The following is a 22,322-nucleotide window of genomic DNA, read 5'->3' on the forward strand; positions in this document are numbered from 1 at the left end:
GTGTATATCTTACTGTGGTTTGCATTAAACTTCAGTTGCTAGTAGCGCATCGTCCTGTGCATTTCATTCTCATTTCTCTGTGCTGTGGGGGTTTTTTCCGCACTTTCTTCAACTATGAATACACATCAACTCGCCCAACTGTCCATTTTAGGATAAAGTTTGCTGAATAAAGCCGGTTCCACTAAGTGTCATTTTGAACAATGCGAGATTTTCAAATGCACATGCTACTGGAAAGGTTGAACGCAGTATCATGCATAACACTCTGCATCAATCCCAGTATTTGCCCAAATGCTGTAAGATGTAAGAAATGTTTGTGATAGTGTACAACGAGGCACAGTGGAATGTTCCCATAATACGGTGTCTCGTACGCAAGCAGTGCGCGAGCAACTCTTGCTGCTTTGCCAGAAATGTCTTCCTGAAAATGATACAAAAAGGAAGTTCATTAAGCTTTCTGTGTCCATAAAAATCAATTTCTTGCCAAGGACTCACCCTTCATTATACTTATTGCAGACCTTTTAACAAAACATGAAACAATGCAAAATTGTGAGGCTGCTAAGTAGTTCCTTGTCAACTTTTCAAGTATACAGGGCGAAAAATACACGAAGGTAAAGAAATGCAAAACAACACCAGAAGTGTTACTCTTGTCCTGTGTACCACCGTTTGGGTAGATTTCGATGCCAGTCAAGTTATCATTATAGTGTAAAGGGGTGTGAATGTTAGTGAGGTTCACTTTATTTTAAACATGTTGGACACTAGATTCTCGATCAACTACAGCTGCTCTGTTTAGGACTGAATATCGGGCAACTTCATATTGATTCATGGCAAAAATTAACAGCATACCTGTAATGAGGACAAAAGAAGACCTGGACACAATACCAGCATTTTCACCTTGTAAGAAATTGTGTAAACAGTGAGAATACCCTGTACAGATAATAAACACTATGGCAACATACCATAGTTTACTCGCGTAATGAGCCCACTCGCATAATGAACCCACCCCCCACTTTTGTCCTCGGCAAACAAAAAAAGGTTTTTTCATTGTGTGCATATGCTGATTTGTTTTTCGTTTGATAACCTCGTATGAAGATCGAAACAACGTTAAATCACGCCATTATATCTCAAAACGACGACACTACAAAAGTTAAAAACATCGCTAAAATAAATAAGGAGGTAAAATAAGAAGGCTGTCCATCGAGATGCTGTGCCGCTGGATTCTGGAGCCGTGGAGCCAGATTCCGAGCGATATGATCGTCCGGAGCTTCAAGAAGACTGGGATCTCCAATAGCCTGGACAGTACAGAAGACGATGCGCTGTGGTCTGGCGATGACGAGGCGGCAGCAGCAAGCGACATAAGCGTGGAAGACACTGACAGCGATGGAAGCGAGTAGGAGTACCAAAAAGTGGCCGGTTGGTATCATCAATAAAGCTTTTATTTTTTCGCATACATTGCGTGCAAACGCTTACTTTTTAAAGACTTAGGTATAATTATCGAATTTCTGAACACCGTCATGCGAAGTTTCAACTTTTATACCTACCGCAATTTTTTTTCCACGTAATAAACCCTCCCCCCCGAATTTGCATCAACATTTCTTAAAAAGAAGTGGGTTCATTACGCGAGTATATATGGTAATTCAAAACAAAATAACGAGAGGGAAGAAACAAGGTGATTCAATAGGGTGGTTCAACAGGTTCAACTGACTTACATCAATGTGATTAAAATAGCCTTGCATAACTAATACATCTCCCAAAGGCTATAAATATGCATATGTAACCCTGGCAAGTTCCAGTGCTGATATGTGACCAATGAAGTGACAATACTATAAAATGCATGTTCTTCACAACACACACTGTCACTTAGCGGATGACTGTCACATCATAATCATAACTATGTTTCATCATATCGTCATGTATGTGACGATTACGCCACATGTCAACGCGCACAAATTTACATTGAGACGGAGGATCAAGGCAAGTAAATCAAGCATGAAAACAGCATAAACAGAAAACAAATTTGGCCTCAATGTACATTTCATTACATAACAATGTGATAATAGAGGCTTTTTTTTGCTTTAGTGTGTACTCCTTGAAAGCACTCTGCTTCATTTATGCTTTATCGCAAGGAAGGAAATATGTTGTACAAACATCTTTTTTCTAGGCACACTCGCACATCGATTAGCTGGCCGTGCGAAGCATGTGCTATATTCACAGGAGTTTCTAAACATGCATTACACATCGTCGCTATGTGAGCTTAATGACTTTTCTTTCTTTTTCGATTTTGCATTGCGCTTTTCACGCGACGCAATATGTGCAGAACGACACCCATACAGCTGCCCGAGCGACGATAAGGACGCACGAACAGAGGAAACATAAGTATTACTTACCATTGTGCTCCCGATGGTACCGCGAACGCAGCGTGCCCATCATCTGCTTGGTAATATACACAGCGGCAGGCTCGCTTGAGTCGCCGGGACATTGTCACACCATAAATAAGGCATATTGCACTGTCGTCAAACCATGCATTTCATGTCCAGCGGCGAAGAGCAGGCACAAAATGTGCACACACGGCCGACACAGCTGGGCAGTTCAGAAGCGGCGTTCACAAGGCCAAGGTAATTCTATGACGGCTTTGCTTGGGCATCCCGCATGCTGCTGGGGCCAGCCTAAAGCGACTCTCTTCTCGCGTTTTTTTCTTTTTTGCTTTGCCCCCCTCCTCCCCCTCTTCACGCGCGCATACGTCTCGACGCTTTTTCAAACCTCGCTTCTATTTCGATACGTCTGATTGTCTGATTTCCTCGCTCTCGCCGACGGGCAGGCGAGCTGCAGCCATCCGAAGGCTGAAGGTCATTTTATCTCGTTTCCTCGCATTCACAGCAGCCACTTAAAAAGAATCGCGTTTTTTTTTTCTTTTGCGTCGCGTTTTCTTCGCACGGGATTTTATTCCGTGCGTTGAGGCAGGCCGCCTTGGCCAGTTCGTTATCTAAAAGCATATACTGAGTGTACATGCCGTGCCAATCGGCTGCATCGAGGGCTTGCCGGCTTCTCCTTTTAGTTTAATTTTGATTTGATGGAAAAATGACGTAAGCGAAGTCACGAAGTGAAGTAACGACAGTACCAATGTGAAGTATCAATTTCTATGTGACATAGGCGAAGTAACGACAGTATCAATACAAATAGATAGCGTGAGCGCTTACAACCCAGACGCGATAGACCACGCCGCGAGAAGCAGCCGACCGGAACTATTAGTTTCCAGCAGCAGCCGTCAACACCGCCAAGTTACGCGGAAAGGAAACCACACAACATTGAAGCGAGGTGATGGAAGGCACTGGGGGGGGCACCTCGAATGGCGCTCCCTCTCTCCTCCGGAATGAAGCGAGTTGAGAGGGTAAATATTGCGATCGCTATATCTCCAGTCCTTCTTTAGCTTTTCGAAAAATTCTTTTGGCTATATATTCCTCGGAAGGGTCCAACTCATTCCAGGGTGTTTTCAAGCCAAGCCCGAGGAGTGGTTCATGACCCCTTTAAAGTATGCGTCGCTTTGTAGAAACGAAAGTAGCTCGCTGATGTTGAGCGGTGCGGGCACCGAGAAATGTCGATGCACTGACAGCGAGCGTATTGGGCGCGAGGACGAACCGTGGCACCACCACACGGAAGCACCCCTGTGACGTGCAAGGTTGGATTGCTCCGCCAGTCCTCTCCCGCCAACACCTTAGACTTAGGTGGTGTTTCTCCCGCAGAGCACGCAGCTGCTTTCGCGTCTCCTTTTTTTATTATTTTCGTTGCACTTCACTTCGACAAAATCAGTGAAACTGCGGCGGCTTCATCGCTGACCATACGAAATGCTAAATAACTGCTCCAAATAAGCTCCTCGTAATGCCTTAGACAACGCCCTGACTGCTGCCGTCGTCTCCTATGGCCACCTATACAGAAGCCACGGCGGCCAAACGCGCTGCTTTTGTAAAAGGTAACGAACCATCTTGTGTCGAAATGAAGCATCAAATGGGCTTTAGCGCGTGCTTGCGGCAAATACACATATTTTTGCTCCAAGAAATGCGTGCAACTTCATTCATTGTGGGTTTGTATCTAAAAATGGGCCGCGGTTGACACGACAGTCATGCACAAATTTACATTCCTGTTTAGCACACATATCTCTACGAAGCATGGCGCAAGCGTATTCTCCGTTTTGTGGGAAGCAACGAAGCATGCTTAGAGCTGCATGCAGCCGCAACCTTTCTGATATGATTGGAGGCAAATGCAAGAGAGCCATGCGCACATGCGTGCCACACTCGAAGTTGTAGCTAAATACAGTAGACTCTTGATAATTCAAACTCTGATAATTCAAACTTTTGGTTAATTCAAACGAATCTTAAATTTTTGGTTGGCCCACTATGTTTTCAGTGTATTTTAAAGCTGCTTAATTCGAACTGCCTCACTGCACAAATTTGGTTAGTTCAAACTTTTTGCTTGTCCATGTCTGGAAATATCTGCTGCCTTCGTTGCTTCTAGCTGAACATTCACGTTTTTCTGTTACTAACAGGCGCAAATAAGGCTGATTGCCTGCCTACAAAACGGCCAAACTAGCCGAACCAATAATCTCGTGCTGACCGAGCGAAAAAAAAAAACTGTACGGTCTGGCCTTGATCCATTGCATGCCAAACGTTTCTTAAAGTCACTTTCTCTGCGGTATGCCATTCGAGAAAGCGTCCTAAGAATTAAAGGGGCTAGCAACTGTCGTGGGATGCAACACATTTCGTCCCTTAATTACACACCCGTGCGTGCCTTGTATAGTAACAAGTACCAGTATTATCGCTGATGTCTAAAAATTTTACTGACAATCATGCAGAGCAGCCTATGATGTTGCTGCGGCACTGAGAAACAATAAACATCGCAGTGTTAGTTGGTGTGCTGCCCTGAGTCATATTTATGAGAACTGGTAATTCAAACTTCTGATAATTCAAATAAAATCCTGAGATCCCCTCAAGTTTGAATTATCCAGAGTCTACTGTAAAATTTCACATGAGCACAAGTTTCTCGATGGCGCGATATTAATATTTACCTGTTGCTCCTTATTGCGCTCCAAATTTTCAACGGTTGTCACACGGTGCACTTTCGATCATCAACATTGAGCCACATTGGTATGAAAATTTTCAATGAGTGACTCAGTTCTCCAGGTTCCTTAAAGGGGCCAATCACAATCGAAAAATGCGGTCGCGATCAGGCTCAGTTGCGATAGCAAAATGCCAGCCGGCTGTATTACTTCGCGAAGTTTGCTCACTTGAATGAGCACACGGCAAGGTGTGGCTCACTTCAGTCTAAACGGCAAATTTATGTTTTAGTGAAAACACTGGCGTCCAGCATTTACAGCTTCATTGATAAGCAGTATGACACTTCGCTGCTGCTGTTAGAAGGTGAATCGGGGTTTGAAGCTGGCCATGCTTTCGCCTGTAGCGTAAAACAACATAGAGAACAAGTGGCACTGGCTATGGGCTCATTCTAGAGACATAATATGTAAGCAAGGGACCTCGTGGGCTCGGGAGTCGGGAGTCGGCTAGAAACCAGTGTGGTCGGGAAAGCATGCAGACAATATGGACACCGCCGAAGGGGGAGATGGGGGTGGAAGTCTTCCACCGCAGACTGTGGTGGAAGTCTCGTCGGCGCGACAGGTAACTTTCAGCATTGACTCAAGCAGCACGTGCATGATGTAAGAAAGAAAGTTTCATCGAACACGCTGGCCGAGCAAGCAGAAGCAACTGGCCGCGTACGAAATAGACTGCGATAGGGCAAAAATAACGAAAGCGGAAATAACTGGACTTCTCGGCTTTATCTTGAATCTCTGACAATACAGACAACAGCGCACACGCTTAAACGTAATGACGACAACTTCCCACATGTTTACGCATGTTGCTACGTCATATTTTAAAACATACATAACCGGACAGCTTGCACATGCATTTTTCGTTGTGAACAAGGCTCCCGTGCGGGAGCCGAAACGTCTTGCTTTTATGTGAACATTTCTGGTAGGTGTCCATTTGAACCCCATGGGCTTGAAATAACAATGAAAGAAAGACAGCTTACAGTGGCGTCATGCTCTTGCAAAGCAGGGTAGGGGTAAAAGTGAAAGCTCACGCATGGCTCCTGCGCATACGTAGCGCACTGTGGCATGGAGCAGAAAAGTACCATGCCACCGATGACTTTACCGCACTTTCCGGCCCAGATTATGTAGCTTCTATGGGTCTGCACACATGAAGTGAGAGCAAAACAAGGCTCTTCAAAAGAGAAAACGCCGCGGAATCACATGTAAACAATGCATTGAGCCGTCCGCTTCCCTTCGCCAGAGCGAGGTGAGATCACGTGATCCAACCCTGTACGTCATGGCGATTGCAGCGCCCTTGAAGTGTGCACGCGCATCGTCGTGCAGGACCGCGAGAGCATCGCGGAGATGTAGAGTGCGCATTGCTTGCAAAATGCTTGTCTTTGCTGTGTTGAACGAACAGGCTACTCTCCGCACCTGTGCATGGTCCGGAGTGAAGCAGGCACGAAGAACCTACAAACGCGCGCATTCGGTATGCAGCAAGCGGCCCAGCGGCGACTCCGCGAGCCGAGTAGGCGACGTGCTGCACGCAACTAGCCAGGGATGATCGGCTCCACGTAGCGGTACCGCGCTTCTGTGAAACGATGTCAGTTCACTGCAAAGGCGGTTAATTCACTCGTGAGCACGCAGCAGGCATCGCTTCACGATGCGAAAAGGCTTAGCTTGTCACCGGAGGGAGGTTTAGCGCTTTAGTAAAAGTACACAGAAAAAAAAAAAATCTGCTTGGCCGCTAAGTGTGCGTTTTTAAGGGCGAGTCCATATACAACGAACTACTGATATAACAACCACTTTTCGCAACACTTTCGAGTTCGTTATAAACGTGTTCGACTGTATTTATCTCCTCTGTCCACACTCAACATCGTCAAGCCTACGTCTAACTTAGTATTTTGCTGAAACTTATTTATCTTATTTCAGAAGTACTGCCAGCCTCTCACATGAGGCCTTAGGCAGGGGTGGGTGATAAAAAAGGAGACAGATATGGAAATACAACAACAAAAGGAAACATATCACGCAGAACTACACCATCAAGAACTAGTGCATCAAGGTGAAACGGCAGTGCTTACACAATTGTAGCGATTTACGCGTACACGTACAGAAAAAAAAGTAGAAAAAGAAGAAAACAACATAAAAACAATGCCAACAAACATCTGTTCATACACAACTAAAAAACAAACATCATATACCAGTTCAAAAATCTGCAACATTTCAAAATGCAACGCATTGATATGAAAAAAAATCGGCAGATCCCACGTGCCGTGGGAGTCGATGTTATGCAAAGCATGCGGCAGGAAGGTGACTGTGGCGTAAGTTTTTTTACTGAGCGAAACGTTACGAAATGATGCTAAAGATTTGTATGAATTTGATACGCACAACTGGTTTATAACGCATACGCTGAAGAGCCGCATATGTGTTATGAAGCAGTTGTTTACAGTTGGGTAATGCTGCCAATGGCAACGGGGCTATTACCAACGCCAGAATCGGTGAGCTGATATGTAGTGCTCATACTCCTCCGTTATGATGAAGAACGCACGCGCATTTCGAAAACCCGTGTGCGTGTGTGGAAGAGGTTCTTGACAGTTTTTGAACAAGGTCATCATCACCGTGTCAGTGAGCAGCAGCAGCTGATCATGACTTGTTATCGGATCCAGTTGTGATCGCGGTGACGAGGGGTCCAAGTGTAGTGAAGTATGAGGTATAGTACAGCTGTTAGAAATCGTGGATGCCTCGGTCATTTCGTTGACAAATTGTCAGTCTATAGAGCCGGCGACATGTCGGAACCTGAAGGCACGCTTCGCGTTGGCATGGTTTAGGCCGTTGAGGTTGGTAGGCCTCGATAGGGTGGGCGGGGCGGGGTGGGGAGAAAGAAAGAAAGAAAGAAAGAAAGAAAGAAACGCTCATAGTGCCAAATGTCCCTAAGAAATGCTTTGCATTTAAAAAGTGCTAGAAAGTGGACAAGAAGGGAAATCTGGGCTAGTTGGTTATAGTTCATTTTCGATCAGCTTACAGCGCAAAAACGACGAGGTCAGAGACGAAGAATGCGACGACACGAGCGCTGACTCTCAACTAAGGTTTATTGGAAGGAAGGGCACGAATAAATACATCCAGAGGTCAACCGGCTATCAACCGTGCACGTGTGCGTGTGCATCAGGGTCATCCCGGTGATAACCAAATTACTCAGGGCACGTGGAACCCTTACGTGCTTCAAAAAACATACAAAAACAAGACGCACTTACAAACAAATGTGTGACGCCATCTAATCCGGCGCCAGTGAAGACAAATTTCGATTAAGAAACTGCACTTCCTTTTGGCTGAGGGCAACCGACGGATGACTTATGCACCTTTCACCTTCCCTGGCAATGAACAAGGCCTCCATAATCTCCCTCGTGTTCTGATTCTTATGGCGGAACAAACAATCTGTTTTTCCCGCCACCGGTTCGCAACCACATTCTCTGCAGTGTGAAGGCAGGTGCAAACCGCCTGCAGCCCTTAACGATGACAAGTGCTCTTTCAATCTGATATTTACACATCGTCCAGTTTGGCCAATATAAACACGCCCGCATGACAACAGTAAACAGTACCCAACACCTGACTTGCATCTAATGTATCTATCTTTCAGCTTCTTGGAACATGAATTACAATCCTTACCAACCCCCGATAGTCTCTTATGCAAACGTGAACAGATAGTCGCAAGTTTACTAGGGGCGGACAAAGCCACGCGCACCCCATATCTGTTTCCTACATTCTTCAGGCAGTGCGAAAACTTATGTACATAAGGTACAACCACCAGCCTATTTTCCTTGCGCAGTTGTTCTGTTGTCTTTTTAGCCTTATTGGCACCCTTAACCCACTTGACCAGATTATGGCAGGCTCTCACGATTTCCGTGTCCGGATAGCCGGCCATCTGCAATTTCTCTATCTGGCTCACGAAACTCTCCTTTAGAGAATGACTGCACGTTTTCTGGAGCACGGCGCGCAGTGCCGCGTACACGATACCGGATTTCACCGTCTTCGAATGGCCAGACGAAAAGTTCAAGATCGCCTTTAAAGAGCGTGGCTTATATAACCAGCACAAGTGGTCCTTCTCAAATCTAAGTCTAATGTCCAGGAACTGAAGTTCCGCGTCAGCGGGTAGCTCACAAGTAAATTTCAACCCCATACCGCATGCCGTAAAAATCCTTAGAATACTATCTATCCTGTTATGCTGACTGTCACATTCAGTGATGACCAAGATTCGTGCCCTTCCTTCCAATAAACCTTAGTTGAGAGTCAGCGCTCGTGTCGTCGCATTCTTCGTCTCTGTCCTCGTCGTTTCTGCGCTGTAAGCTGATCGAAAATGCTAGAAAGTGGAACATAAATTGAAGCCTGTTCCAGATGCATGGTGGAATAATAGAGGGCGAAGCGCAAGGAAAGATGAAAGTTAAGTGGGTTGCTGGTGTTTTAAGTTTTCCCATGAACGATTCAACAGTTTCGCAGTTTATCAGATCCGCAGAAAGAGCATTCCAACTAGTGACAGTGCGCAGAAAAAATGAGTTTTTAAAGGCTTTTGTTTTGCAGGAATACTCCTTCAGTGTTTTTGGATGCTCGGAACGAATTGATCGGCAGGTTAACCATTTCTATGTACGCGTCGTTGTTTATGCGCAGCTTGTCGTGGTAAAGTAGAAACATGTACTTTAATCGATCGTGTTGCTGTCTTGCCTGCAATATATCTAGGTCAGCATTTTTTAGCAGTTCACTGGGTGACGTGAGAGCACTGTAGTGATTATAAAAAAACCGGATTGCTTTTCTTTGGATGACTTCAAGTGTTTTAATATTTACTTGGCTGTGAGGGTCCCAAACCACAGATGAGTACTCGAGGATCGGACAGATAAAAGTTTTATACGCAATTAATTTCAATTTTGGGGCAGATTTGTGCAAAGAACGTCTTATGCCCTTGTCACACGGGTAGTCTAACCACAGTTAGACTACCCACCCGTGTTGGCTGTTGTACGGCTGTTGTACCTTGTCTCATGACAACCCTAACCGCAGTTAATCCGCTAACGACCGTTTTTGTAAACGGAGGTAGGCAAGCCCTGTTAGCGCCGTAAACTGACAACATGGCGGCCCCCATGTCAGACGCGAGCAGCTCGGCTCCCAGCAAAATATCAAGCCAAAAGCATGCCAACTGGACCATTGCGACGACGGAGGCATTGATATGCATTTGGGAAGATAAATTACAGGCTTTGAGGTACAAGTTTGTCCGTGCTGCTAAAATCTCATGTGCATTTCACGAGATCGATACACGGCTGCGTTCGTTCATTGAACAGGGCTTCACGCTATTTGATAGATACGCATCAAAACACGCTGCTGACGCGTCCATAATCGAGCATGAAGCCCTGTACAAGGCGGTGTCATAGCGGTGTTGCACGAATGCAGCCATGTATCAACTAAAGAACGCTTGGAAGCGCTGCAAACGTGTGACAGCACCTCTGTCTGGTTTACGGTAACTGTGGTTACATCCGCTAACTGCAGTTGGTTATAACAGCGGTTAAACTTACCCGTGTGACAAGGGTATTAGAAATGCTAATTTCTGTAAAGCTTTCTTTTCAATGTGGGCAACATGCTCATTCCACTTAAAATCTGCACTTAGTACAACCCCCAAATATTTATAAGTGTTAACAAACAATAGTTTTTGACCATTGATGGAATATGAGTGTTGCAAAGGAAGCCATTTGCGCGTTATGGTCATAGCTACCGTTTTCTTTTCATTAACTTTCATTTGCCACACTGCACACCAAGAAGATATTTTCGTTAACGCTGCGTTTAAAAGAACCTGGTCATCTGTACTGCGTATTTCCTGATAAATAATGCAATCATCTGCAAATAACTTAATAGTAACTGGGACATCATGGGCAATGTCGTCTATAAAAATTGAAAAAAGAAGTGGCCCAAGCACTGAGTTCTGAGGGATTCCCGATTTCACTGGTCGTGAATCAGAGTGACCGTTATCGATGTTTCAGTTTTCATTTTTTCACACACCACAGCAGAGTGGAACAATCTGATCGACCTTAACCAATTTTTCGTAAATTAGAGCCTTGATGCGTCCACTTAATCAGTGTTATTTTGTAATTTTGCCTAATATTTATTTCACATTGTTATATTGTGAACATTGTATGTATTTTTTTACTTAGTATTTTACTTTGCATCCTGTATTTTAGTGCCTGTCGTGCTTGGACCAATTTTTGGTCGGCACTACATAATGGATAAAATATGTGTGGAAGTTCAGCGACAGGAGTGAATGTGATGGGGTGAGAAGGGTCGCTCTTTGTGGTTACAGCCATCAGGCATTTTTTTAACAGTCTGAGATTCCACAAAACGGGCGATAGCATCTAAGGTGTATGGGAAAGCAGGGCATATTCGTGGGGGACTAGGAGTTCAACATTACGAGTGGGTGGCCCTGAAGAGTGCAGTAGCAGCAGCGCAACTTCTGGCCATCTGCGGGAGAGTCATGTATGACGTCGTTGGTAGAGCTCATGCTTGGTGCAGTGACTCTTAGGCAGAATGGCGCAGTGGTCATACTAAATATAAGTTGGGGTACTATATCGAGCTGCATTTTAAGAGGAAGGTCTCTGTGAGGAAGTGCCTACGAAATGTTTTTCTTGCATGATTCTCCCCTGCATCTAAATCATTCTCTTGGTTTGGTAAAAGTTGCTTTCAGGATCCTTCTAAAGTCTTCTTTGCTCTTCCTTCAGGCGTGGCACATGTAGATTCAACTTGCACTGTTCATTTTTGGACAGTGTTATCAAGAGAGACATACTGCTTCATACATTGAGCATTGTGTGTGAAGGATTGTAAGTGGTATTTCACATGAGTGTGCTGCAATGTATGCAAAAACAACTGTTTGCTCGTAGATGACCACATGCAATTCGTAATTTGGGCATGTTTGTCCTCACCTCTGCAAACAAGTGTTTTTCTTTCCCCATTATAGTGTCCGAGGCTGTTGTCTGGACAAATTTCCACAGTTAGATGGGGACTACCTTTGTTTTCCTGTTTTGTAATGTGCCTGAGCAACGTTAAATGCCCAGAATGAAAGCCTATTGTTATACGGAATTGATCTTCTTCTCTTATTAAGGAATGTGCATTTTTTCAAACATCGGGGTGTGCTATTCCACAGCAAAAGTTTGATTTGAACTGGAGCATCTAGTTACATTTTTGTTTTGGTTATTTGTACCAAGCCGAGCAGTAGTGCACCGTTCTGTTTGCAGGCACTGAAGAAAGCTGGGAAGCCCATGGCTCCTATGGAGGTCGCTAAGCGTATCTTGGCCGAAGTTCCCGCAAGTAATGTGATTGGCGAGACGTCGCTGGCTCCTCCAGGCTTCATCAATATAACGCTGAACCCAGTCTACATTGCATCATCTGTGCGCCGCATCGTGACCACAGGGGTGCTGCCACCGGCCAAAACGGGACCTAAGAAGCGGGTGGTTGTCGACTTCTCGTCCCCGAACATTGCAAAACAAATGCATGTCGGGCACCTCAGGTAAATTGCTCATGGTGGGCAGTATGGATGAGTGGTTGCATGGTTGATTTGGGCTTAGTCCTTGCTTGGAAAGTACATTTAGTTGTAATTCCATCCTTTGCTACCAAAGGGACCCTGGAACACCCTCTCTAAGAGGTGTTGATAGTGTCTGGTATCCTAGGGCATATTGTGTCTCATCAAAAACTCTGTAATCCACCTTGTGTCCTTTCTTCACCTTCTGATCCATCATAGAGCACCAGGAAGAGGTGTATTAGTAGTGAAATCCGCTGAATGCAAAACAAAAAACACCTTTTTGTAGATTTCAATTCATCGATTAGAAAAAGCCATTCGACTCAATAGCAATACTCACAGTTTTAACGCATTACGTCCACAAGGGGCACTCGAAACATACGTGGCTAGCATAGCCACAGCTCCTCCTCAAGAGATCCCGATCGAGAAAGGTGTCTGACAAGGGCACGCATGCAATCTCTCCATTGTTGTTGACTGCATCATTGGGAAGCAATAGGAATGGAGGTTAGTGGAGAACACCTCAGCAACTTATGGTTTGCAGACGACATCATGCTCCATGCATCGAAATCCGGACGTGCCATCGACCGAAATTGCAAAAATTGGCTGATTGTAGGGCCACCTGTATGCAGGAAAACAAGCTAATAAATGGCATTTTTGTGCGTTGCGTCACATAAGCCCGCAAGCAACACTGCATCGATGAAGCGGGCAGTGCATTCATGTTTGTGGCTTACATTTTGCACATGCAAGGGCAGTGAGAACTGCCCTTGCATGAGTTTCGACTTGTCGATCCGGTATGTTTTCTGTCGTTGCTCCCAGGTAGCACATCAGTTTGCTATCCTCCGCGAATTTGTCCAGGGGTACGTCCGGATTTCGGAATGGATTTTCGCAACCGGTATGATTGAAGAACTTTGGTTTTTCATGACCGTTCTCCTTTACGTATGTAATGCTGCTTGCTTTGCGTGAACCACCGTCACTGTCTTTACAGGTCGACCATAATTGGGGAAAGCCTGAGCCGACTGCTGGAGTTTGCGGGTCACGATGTGTTGCGGTTGAACCACGTGGGAGACTGGGGAACCCAGTTTGGCATGCTCATTGCACATCTGCAGGACCGCTTTCCCAACTACTCAGTGCATGCGCCACCCATAGGAGACCTGCAGGCTTTCTACAAGGTCGGTCCCTTCTCGTCAAAATGAGTTCCTCTTACGGCAAAAGGCAAAGCTGTGCATCCAGTTTCATTCAGGAAGCAAGGTGTTGAACTGAACAAGCTACACTCGATTACAGCCTAAGAAAAAATGTCCACTCTGCCCACAGTCACCGCCATCCAATAACCCCGGCCTTTTTTTGGGGGGGGACGTCAAGCACCTCTCAGGTGTTTCAGATAGTAGTTGACTTTCCTATACAGACACGTCCCTGGTTTTAGTTAAGAAACATCCTGATAAATTTCATCAGGGGCTCTGACATCACTGCTCAGCCAAACGTAATGCTTTAGGTAGCGAAGATGAACGTTTGACTCTTAAGTACGGTATAAAAATGGCATTGATTTACAGAGATAAAGGCCATTGGGATCATTAATATTTGCCTTTAGTGTCCCTTTAACTCTTAATACGTATGCATAGTATTCACATTAAATGAAAAAAAAAAAAAACAATTACGGTTTGAGCGGAAACCAACCAGCACAACTGCCTTTCACAGCTGAAGGGCAGGCGTGCCGCGGTTCTGTGGGTGGAGGTGACATTTTTAGGGGTGAAGCTCCTTAGGGTGTGGGTCGTTCCCTCCTCTGTAGTATGTACGTAGCCAGCTCTAGTTTAATGAATTGCTCACTGGATGAGCAATTCACTAGATATCATAATTTACAAGACATTGTAGTGTTCCTTGATTTAATCACACTAAAAGACATACTTTTTGGGCGATATACTCTAGTGAGCTTTCAACTTTTCGTATTAATGTACATGATAAAGAAATTATTTCTACGAAAAATGCAAAGCACACCTTAAGCAAGATGTATGGTTTTGGTACGCTTTATGTGCAGTAAACGCCGTGCATTGTTCGCGAAGCTGGAGCACTTGCACAATCGCATTCCGTTGGCTTTAGTTGGGCACGCTACCGACCTCGCGTCGTGGAACGCGAAGTGTTACGCGCGTCGTGTCTTCCCTCTAGACTTGCCGTTAATGGGACACTAAAGGCAAATATTAAGTCGCCGTTGATTGTTGAAATAGCGGTCCAGAAACCTCGTAGTGCTACTTTTTTGCCAAAGAAGTGCCTATGTAGAAATAAAATCACGTTTTAGTGGTCTGCATCGCGTTAGCACACTTCAAATCACCCGCCTGAAATCCGACTTTCATACGTCACTGCTGCCGTGCCCAACGTTGCCCGCCTTTACTGCACGGCCGCCGACACTAGTAGCAGCAGAGCGAAAGTAGTGGGACCCACAGCAGCAACAACGGCCATCGAAGCCATCGAAGCTTGCCGCAATCGTCGCAATGGATGTGGACGGCGAACTTGACAACGAGACATTGGCTCGCGACGCTAGGCTCCAATTCAGCGACTTGAGCCCCGATGAACGCGGTATGCTGCTGAGGGCTCGTAGTGCCGGCATCGTTGCATGTGGCATTTTGTCGAACTTTCTGTCAGAGCGACTTTCACGAGTGCGCAAAACACACGCGGCAGTACGCGATCCCGAAACTACCACTGAGACGCGACCGCGTGAGCGAAGCAGGGCGCCGGGCGAAGCGCAGTTCAGCGAAAATGGAACCTTTGAACCACGCGCGCCGTTCCCCATGGCAACGCCACAGAGGTTCTTTTTTCAATGAATCAAACGGAAACGAACAAACAGCATTTTATTACGTCTTTTGATGCACAGAAGGTTCTTTTTTTATTGCTGCTAGTTTGATTACTAGTGATTTATTGTAGGCAGACTCTCATACGTCATCGGGATCACTTCGAAAATGTCCCACTCGTGGTGCTCATCATGTGATACATTTAGCTTAATTTCTCGTTAAGTAGGGCGCTGGTGTTGATAATATTGCCGTTTTAGAAGTTGTCATACATTGAGCTTTCACTCTGACATAAATTGTTATTTGCCTTTAGTGTCCCTTTAATTCTCACAGGGCGAGCGGGGAACACGGTCGCTCTTGGCGCGCTTTCTCTTTCGCTCGGAGTCGCGCTCGCTCTTGGCGCGCTTTCTATTTCGCTCGGGAGCGGACACTTTTCCTGCATTTCACCGATCACAAAGCGGTGATAATGAAGGGACCACGTAAACCAACAGCACAATAAAAGTTTGATGTTTAATATATACACGGTGTTTCACACTCTTTATATGATGTATTGGGCGAATTTCACGGAAGAGTTTCACGGTTTACCGATGATTTCCTCCGGAGCTTCGCCCCACTCATCATCATTCACCCCATAGATATGCTGTGATCTTTTTTTTAGGTTGTGATCAAGTGCAATGCAATCTGCAGTCAGTAGAAGGAGAGCACTGGCTGCTCTGTTATAGGAAAAGCATTGTGTGAAGATGACACAAAGCGCTTGAAAAGTATAAAAAAGCTTCTTCACATTTGCAGTTGTGACTGTTACACACTTTTATTAGTTTTTTTAACCATTCGTGTTTACACCGGCTACGCTGGATTTTCCTACTTGCGAGACATATATAAGGCCTTTGCCTTCATAAACTTCACGTCGTTAAACTTGTCCTTAGTGAATGGAACACATGTTGTCACCAGGAGTGTTTTATAAACGTTGCTCTGTGTTGACTTCAAATAGGGCACACGCATGTCCACACATAACTAGTACATACTATTTATTGACAAATGATGAACAATCATCATGCAATAAAAATACCACAAACCGTTAATAGTAATGCAAATTTGAACTACTGCCTGCATATTGAAAGACAAAATACACTTTGGGGCATTTTATTAACTGTGCACAGCACTTCACCCAATGTTAATTTTAAAAGCTGGCACACTGCTGACGAGATCAGCTTTTAGACAAAACAGATTTCTAAAAGAAGTTTTAAGTACTGTATTGTGTGCTGCACTTACTAGCAAAATATTATCTTCCTGTGGCTGGCACATCATAGCCTTAGTTGCTTTTGTGCCATTAAATCCGACCTAACAAACTAAACCACAAAAAAAAAAGATATACAGTCGAACACGGATATATCGAACTCGAAGGGGATCGCAAGTTAGTTCGATATATGAAAAATTCGATATAAAAAAATACAGGCCCCGAGACCTTACCAGTGGCGGACGATCACCTGCAGTCGGCGCATTCAAGAAGGACGACTACAGTCGAACCCACTTATAACGATCCGACGTATAACGACCTATCGGTTATAACGACCATATTTGGTTGCACTTACGATTTTCCAATGCTAACCATTGAAGCTGCGTCCACATATAGCGAACATTTTTCAAAGCCTCCTGCTTTTACAACGAACACTTCAGACACGGTCGCAGTAAAAATACGGCGCATACGAAGCGAAAAAAAGTTAAAACAGGCCTTCTAAAGCGTGAAAGGGGTGCGCGCTCGCGCGTGCCCCACTCCAGTTTATTCCCGACTAAGATACGTAAGATATCCCTGATTGGCGAGCACCGCACTGCAGATTTCGGATGCTGCGAGCGAGGTCGCTCACTTTCCAGCCTTTTTCTTCAGTGGCAGAATGGCAGTGAGGAAAAAAAAAAGGAGGCAGCATGAAGCCTTGCGGTCAGCTTTCGCACGGTAACCTTTCCTGACGCCGTTCTTGGCAGCTACGACCGCCTACGATGGACCAAACAATGCCTTGGAACGCAAGAAGGCATAAATGCAAGAAGTGATAAACGCGATAACTTTCCATCGCATAACGGTTCATTGCATCCCTAAACTCGTCCACGCCACAATGTGCCGCAAAAAGTCGTCCGTCTTTTCGGTAACGGCAGAGACCGGTCGATCGGTGATAACGACTTCCGCGCGATTCCGGCGATGCCTTCGCGGATAAGCATCAGAAAAGAGCGAAGGCGAGGGGGTGGCCGTCGATGAACGTGCAGTTATGACTTATAGCTGACAACCTTATATCGCAGTGATCTGTAGGTATCTGCTCGGCTGCACGTGTGGCATACGCCGTACACTGTGCGGATTGACGGCGGTACGAGCACACCTTGTTGCCGTTCGCAAGTTCGCCGCCGCCGCGTCGTGCCAGACCGCTTTAAAGTGCGCGTCGCTTTGTAGAAATGAAAGTAGCTCGCTGTTGCATGGCGCGGTCACCGAAAAACGTCGATGCACTAACAGCGAGCGTATACTGCGGGTCTGACTAGGTGACAACTCGAGTGCGCCGCGCATCGTCGTGCAGGGCCGCAAGAGCATCGCGGAGACGTAGAGTGCGCGTTGCTTGCAAAATGCTTGTTTTCGCCGCGTTGAACGAGCAGGCTACTCGCCGCACCCGTGCACGGTCCGGAGTGAAGCAGGCACGAAGAACGTACAGACGCGCGCATACGGCATACAGCAAGCGGCCCGGCAGTGACTCCGCGAGCCGAGTAGGCGACGCGCTGCACGCAACTAGCCAGGGATGGTTGGCTCCACGTGGCAGTACCGCGCTTCGGTGAAACGGTGTCAGTTCATTGAAAGGCGGGTAATTCACTCGTGAGTACGTAGCGGGCGTCGCTTCACGACGCGAAAAGGCTTAGCTTGTCACCGAAGGGGTTGTTAGCACTTTAATAAATGTGCACAGAAAAAAGAAATGGCTTGGCCGCTGAGTGCACGTTTTTAAAGGCGAGTCCATATACAACGAACTACTGATATAGCGACCACTTTTCGCGACACTTTCGAGTTCGTTATGAGCGGGTTCGAGTAGTATTCTGCACACATGATGCAACAGAATGTTTTATTTGCGTGAAAAAAAATTCTTATCTTGGCCTGCTTCTTCGTCCTCGAACTGAAGTTGAAGACGCTGGCCTCGATCTTATCGAGGCTGTCCAGGTGCGACAGCCCGGTTCCCTCCATGTCGCCGCAACAACGGTGGATCAAGCCGAACGCTGTTGCCGCTTCAGCGGCGAAGTACGCGCGTGTAGCCGCCGCCTCGTCTGGACGAACTTCATCGCCACTTGAGCTGTCACCCTGGACAGCCTCGGTCCCTGCGACCGCAGCTACAATGTCCTCGCCAGCGAGGCTCGCAACAGCCTGAACATTGCAGTCCGCTTCCACGAAATCGTATGCAGATACTTCGGGTGGAACGGCAGCCTGGAAGAGGGACAACAACTTGCGAAACGTGTAGTCTATGCGCTCTTCATCGCCGTCTTCACCGGTTTCCGCAAGTTCCGCCGTCACGAAGCTTGCCTTCCAGAAGTAGTTGGCCACTGTGTTCTTGCGCTTCTTGACGCTGGCCATTGCTACACGAGAAGTCGAGAATTAAAGCAGTCCGCAGCGCCTTTGCACAGCACGCATGCAAAAGAGGAATGCGGTGGTATGTGAGAACTCACAGAAGTGAATTACACCAACAAAGGGCTCGCGATCAGTCGCGACGGCGGCGATGGCTACCCGGGCTACCTGCGAGGGCAGCAGCGATGTATGAAAGGCGCGGGCTGTGGTTGGCTGAGCAAATACGAAAGGCGCGGGCTGTGGTTGACTGATCAAAACTCACAAAACAGCAACAAAAAAAAAGAAGGCGAAAAGAGGAGGCCGCCGGGCCCTTCGTTCCTGCTCTAAAAAAAGAAAACTTGAAAGGAGGAGGCCGCTGGCTCTTTCGTTCCTGCTCTCCGAGCCGACGGTAACGCAGAGAAAGCTTGAGAAAGAGAGAGAGAAAGAAAAAGAAAAGCCGTTCCGCAAGTTGGAGAACGCGCCCAACAGGAGTACAGTCCAAGCCCTCTCGCCCTCACATTTTTCGAGCGTTTTGGGTGTCGGCGGAGGCGCGGTGCTGCAAATGTGGCGAAGGTCGCGGTGCGCAGCGAGTGCCAAAGCGCACCTTCCAGCTCGCGCAGCGTTCGATATATCCGATGGGGGTAAAAATACCGTTCGATGTAAACGTGCTAATTTCTATACTTTTACAAAGGATTTTCAAGGGGATAATTTGTGAGTTTGATATAGCCGAAAATTTGATATATGTGGGTTCGATATATGCGTGTTCGACTGTATATATTCTAGCGTGCAACACTCGTCAGCGTCCACTTAACCATAAGAAACACAGCGACTCCTCCAATGTTTTCTGGGTTAAAGAAAGTCCAAGAATTCTTTCTTCTCACAAAGGGTCATTGCCAAATATGTCTGAAGCAGTTGAAAGTTCTTTTCGGGGCTCAATGGATTGAGGACACCCATGAAGTGTGTCGCAGCTAGAATAGGGAGCCAGAGCATTCATAATGCTCTGGCAACACTAGGCAGGCCAGCCATTTTTTGTTGGGTGCGGTCGTGGAATCCATTGGGAGAGGCTGGGCAACAATCGTTGCTGGAACAAGAAATTCAGCTGTTTCCTCCGGCATTTAGCAGTGAGCGGTCAGCAGACCTTACTGTGCCGCCACAAATCGATGCAAACACAATATATATATATATATATCAGAGTTTCGCATGCTTACAAACTCATTCGTACGGCCACTGCAAAAGGCGGACACCCTAAACTTACATCAAATCTTGTTCCGTAGCATTGTGCATTTTGGAATTGAGGAAAGCGTTCGAGGAAATTGTTCGTTGCCTACAACCCGCCAGTGTCCTAGGCAATGACCAGTAGCATGCATTGCAATACAACGCTTCATGTTATTTACTATATTGCAATTATAAATTCACATCACATATCAGAAACACCTTGTTTCTGCATGACCTGTACGACACAGCTGCTTTCCTCTGCACATTTTCTGGGCCACAAGTGTCTTTGTACCATTTGCAATTACGTGCTTCATCTTTTTCGGAAGAAGCATTACATGTACGGTCGCGCTCAATATGACTTGCAACACGGAAGCGCGTGGCCTCATGAGTTCAAAGACTGCTTGTGGCTTCAACTAGCCCTTATTTCCATAACTAAATGCTGTTCTCGCACTCGGGGATGATTCCAAATAAAATATCGATTAGTTACTGAAATGAAAAACCAAATTGAACCCATGAGCAATCTTTGAAGTCATGAGGCCACGCGCTCCCGTGTTGCAAGTCATATTGAGCGCGACTGCACATATATGAGCAGTGTGCTAGGCATGGGCAAAGGTTTGAGTGCTTTGACACGAATTTAAATTATTCGAAATTTTGAAGTATTCAAAATGAACGAATAGATGTATAGTACTTGACTGCATGTAACCCCCCTCCCCCCCACCCCCTGCAAAGGTAGTTTCACCATAGCGCGAGGGTGCTATGCCGTCAAACCACCTATCCAGGGAAATCCACACTGCCACAAAGCCTCATCTTAAGGTTAAACGTACGTATTACCTTCACCTCGATAAATTATTTCTTATGTTTAAAAAATTGTTATACGGAATTACCATATTTGCACGATTCTAGCCTGCCCCTGACTGTAATGAGCACATTACGAAAATTAACAAAGGGGGAGGTGAGAAACAAGGAAGGCATAGCAAGCACACATCGAGAGAATGGCCCGAGGGATGATGGCGGTGGTGAGGTGGTCCGGCCTCCCTCTTGAGTCGGAAGAGGCCCCCGGACGCGCAATCTTGAGGTCAGGGGACGAGTCTCCCCAGAAAAGCAGAAGGAGGGAACTCTCGTCTTCCACTAGGCATCAGGGTGCGAAAGACAGCGCAAGTTCTCCAGTGCAACCCCTCTCACTGTTGCGCAATGCCCCACCACGGTGGTCTGGTGGTTATGGCGCACGACTGCTGACCCAAAGGTCGCGGGATCAAATCCCGACAGCGGCAGCTGCATTTTCGATGGAGGCAAAAATGTTCGAGGCCCGTGTACTTAGCTTTTAGGTGCACGTTAAACAACCCCGGGTGGTCGAAATTTCCGGAGCCCTCCACTACGGCATCCCTCATAATCATATCGTGGTTTTGGGACGCTAAACCCCAGATATTATCATTGTGCAAGCAAAGATCTTATGAAGCCAAGGCACGGCCATTTTGAGATACAGGGATACGCATGCAATAAAAAACGCTCAAGTAAGCAATACTTCGGACTAAAAATCTGTGTAACCTTATTCCCAGTATTGTCATAGCTGTCTTGTTGTTTGCAAGGAGCGGGAAGCAGTAGGAACGCATCTCAGGATGAATGAGAATCCAGCACCTATCAGTTGAAACCTTGCAGTATGTAACTCATTTTGTTTTCACGCCCAAAAAAAGATGGCAGACAGCCCTTGCAACATTATCGACAGATGGCGCTGTACGTTTTGAATATCCCCTGTTATCACATTGTGAAGTGTTGTTGGCCGTAGGGATCCGAAATGAGCAGCTATTTGTGAAGGCCGTGCTATGCCACAGCCAGCACAGAAGAGTCCTCTTAGTGCATTGATATTATTAAAGAAATGAGGAGCCACTGGAGTTACTGCCAAAATTTGCTGCATTTTTGTGTGCCACGCCGACAAACATTTGTGTTCATCTGAAGCATGCTCCTAATGGCTCCTAAACTCTGGTGCAAGTGAAGTTCTTGATGCTTATTTTCGTTGGCCACCCACAGGAGTCGAAGGTACGTTTTGACTCGGATGAAGAATTCAAGAAGCGGGCGTATGCTTGTGTTGTCCAGCTGCAGTCACATGACCAGGACATGATCTCTGCGTGGAAGCTGATCTGTGATGTCTCAAGGCGAGGTATTCAT

The 22,322-nt window shown here is 46.2% G+C and overlaps 1 protein-coding gene across 1 annotated transcript in view; it reads left to right on the top strand.

The window, feature by feature from the left end:
* The window catches only part of LOC119382429 (arginine--tRNA ligase, cytoplasmic), a 68,762-nt gene that overhangs the window by 14,348 nt on the left and 32,092 nt on the right, over positions 1 to 22,322 (top strand). Inside the window, exons 4-6 of the mRNA XM_037650125.2 lie at positions 12,331 to 12,602; positions 13,597 to 13,780; positions 22,185 to 22,314. Of these exons, the coding sequence (XP_037506053.1) occupies positions 12,331 to 12,602; positions 13,597 to 13,780; positions 22,185 to 22,314 (586 nt within the window). The remainder of the gene's footprint in view (positions 1 to 12,330; positions 12,603 to 13,596; positions 13,781 to 22,184; positions 22,315 to 22,322) is intronic.

Source organism: Rhipicephalus sanguineus, chromosome 2, assembly GCF_013339695.2.
Source record: "Rhipicephalus sanguineus isolate Rsan-2018 chromosome 2, BIME_Rsan_1.4, whole genome shotgun sequence".
NCBI classification, from domain to species: Eukaryota; Metazoa; Arthropoda; class Arachnida; order Ixodida; family Ixodidae; genus Rhipicephalus; species Rhipicephalus sanguineus.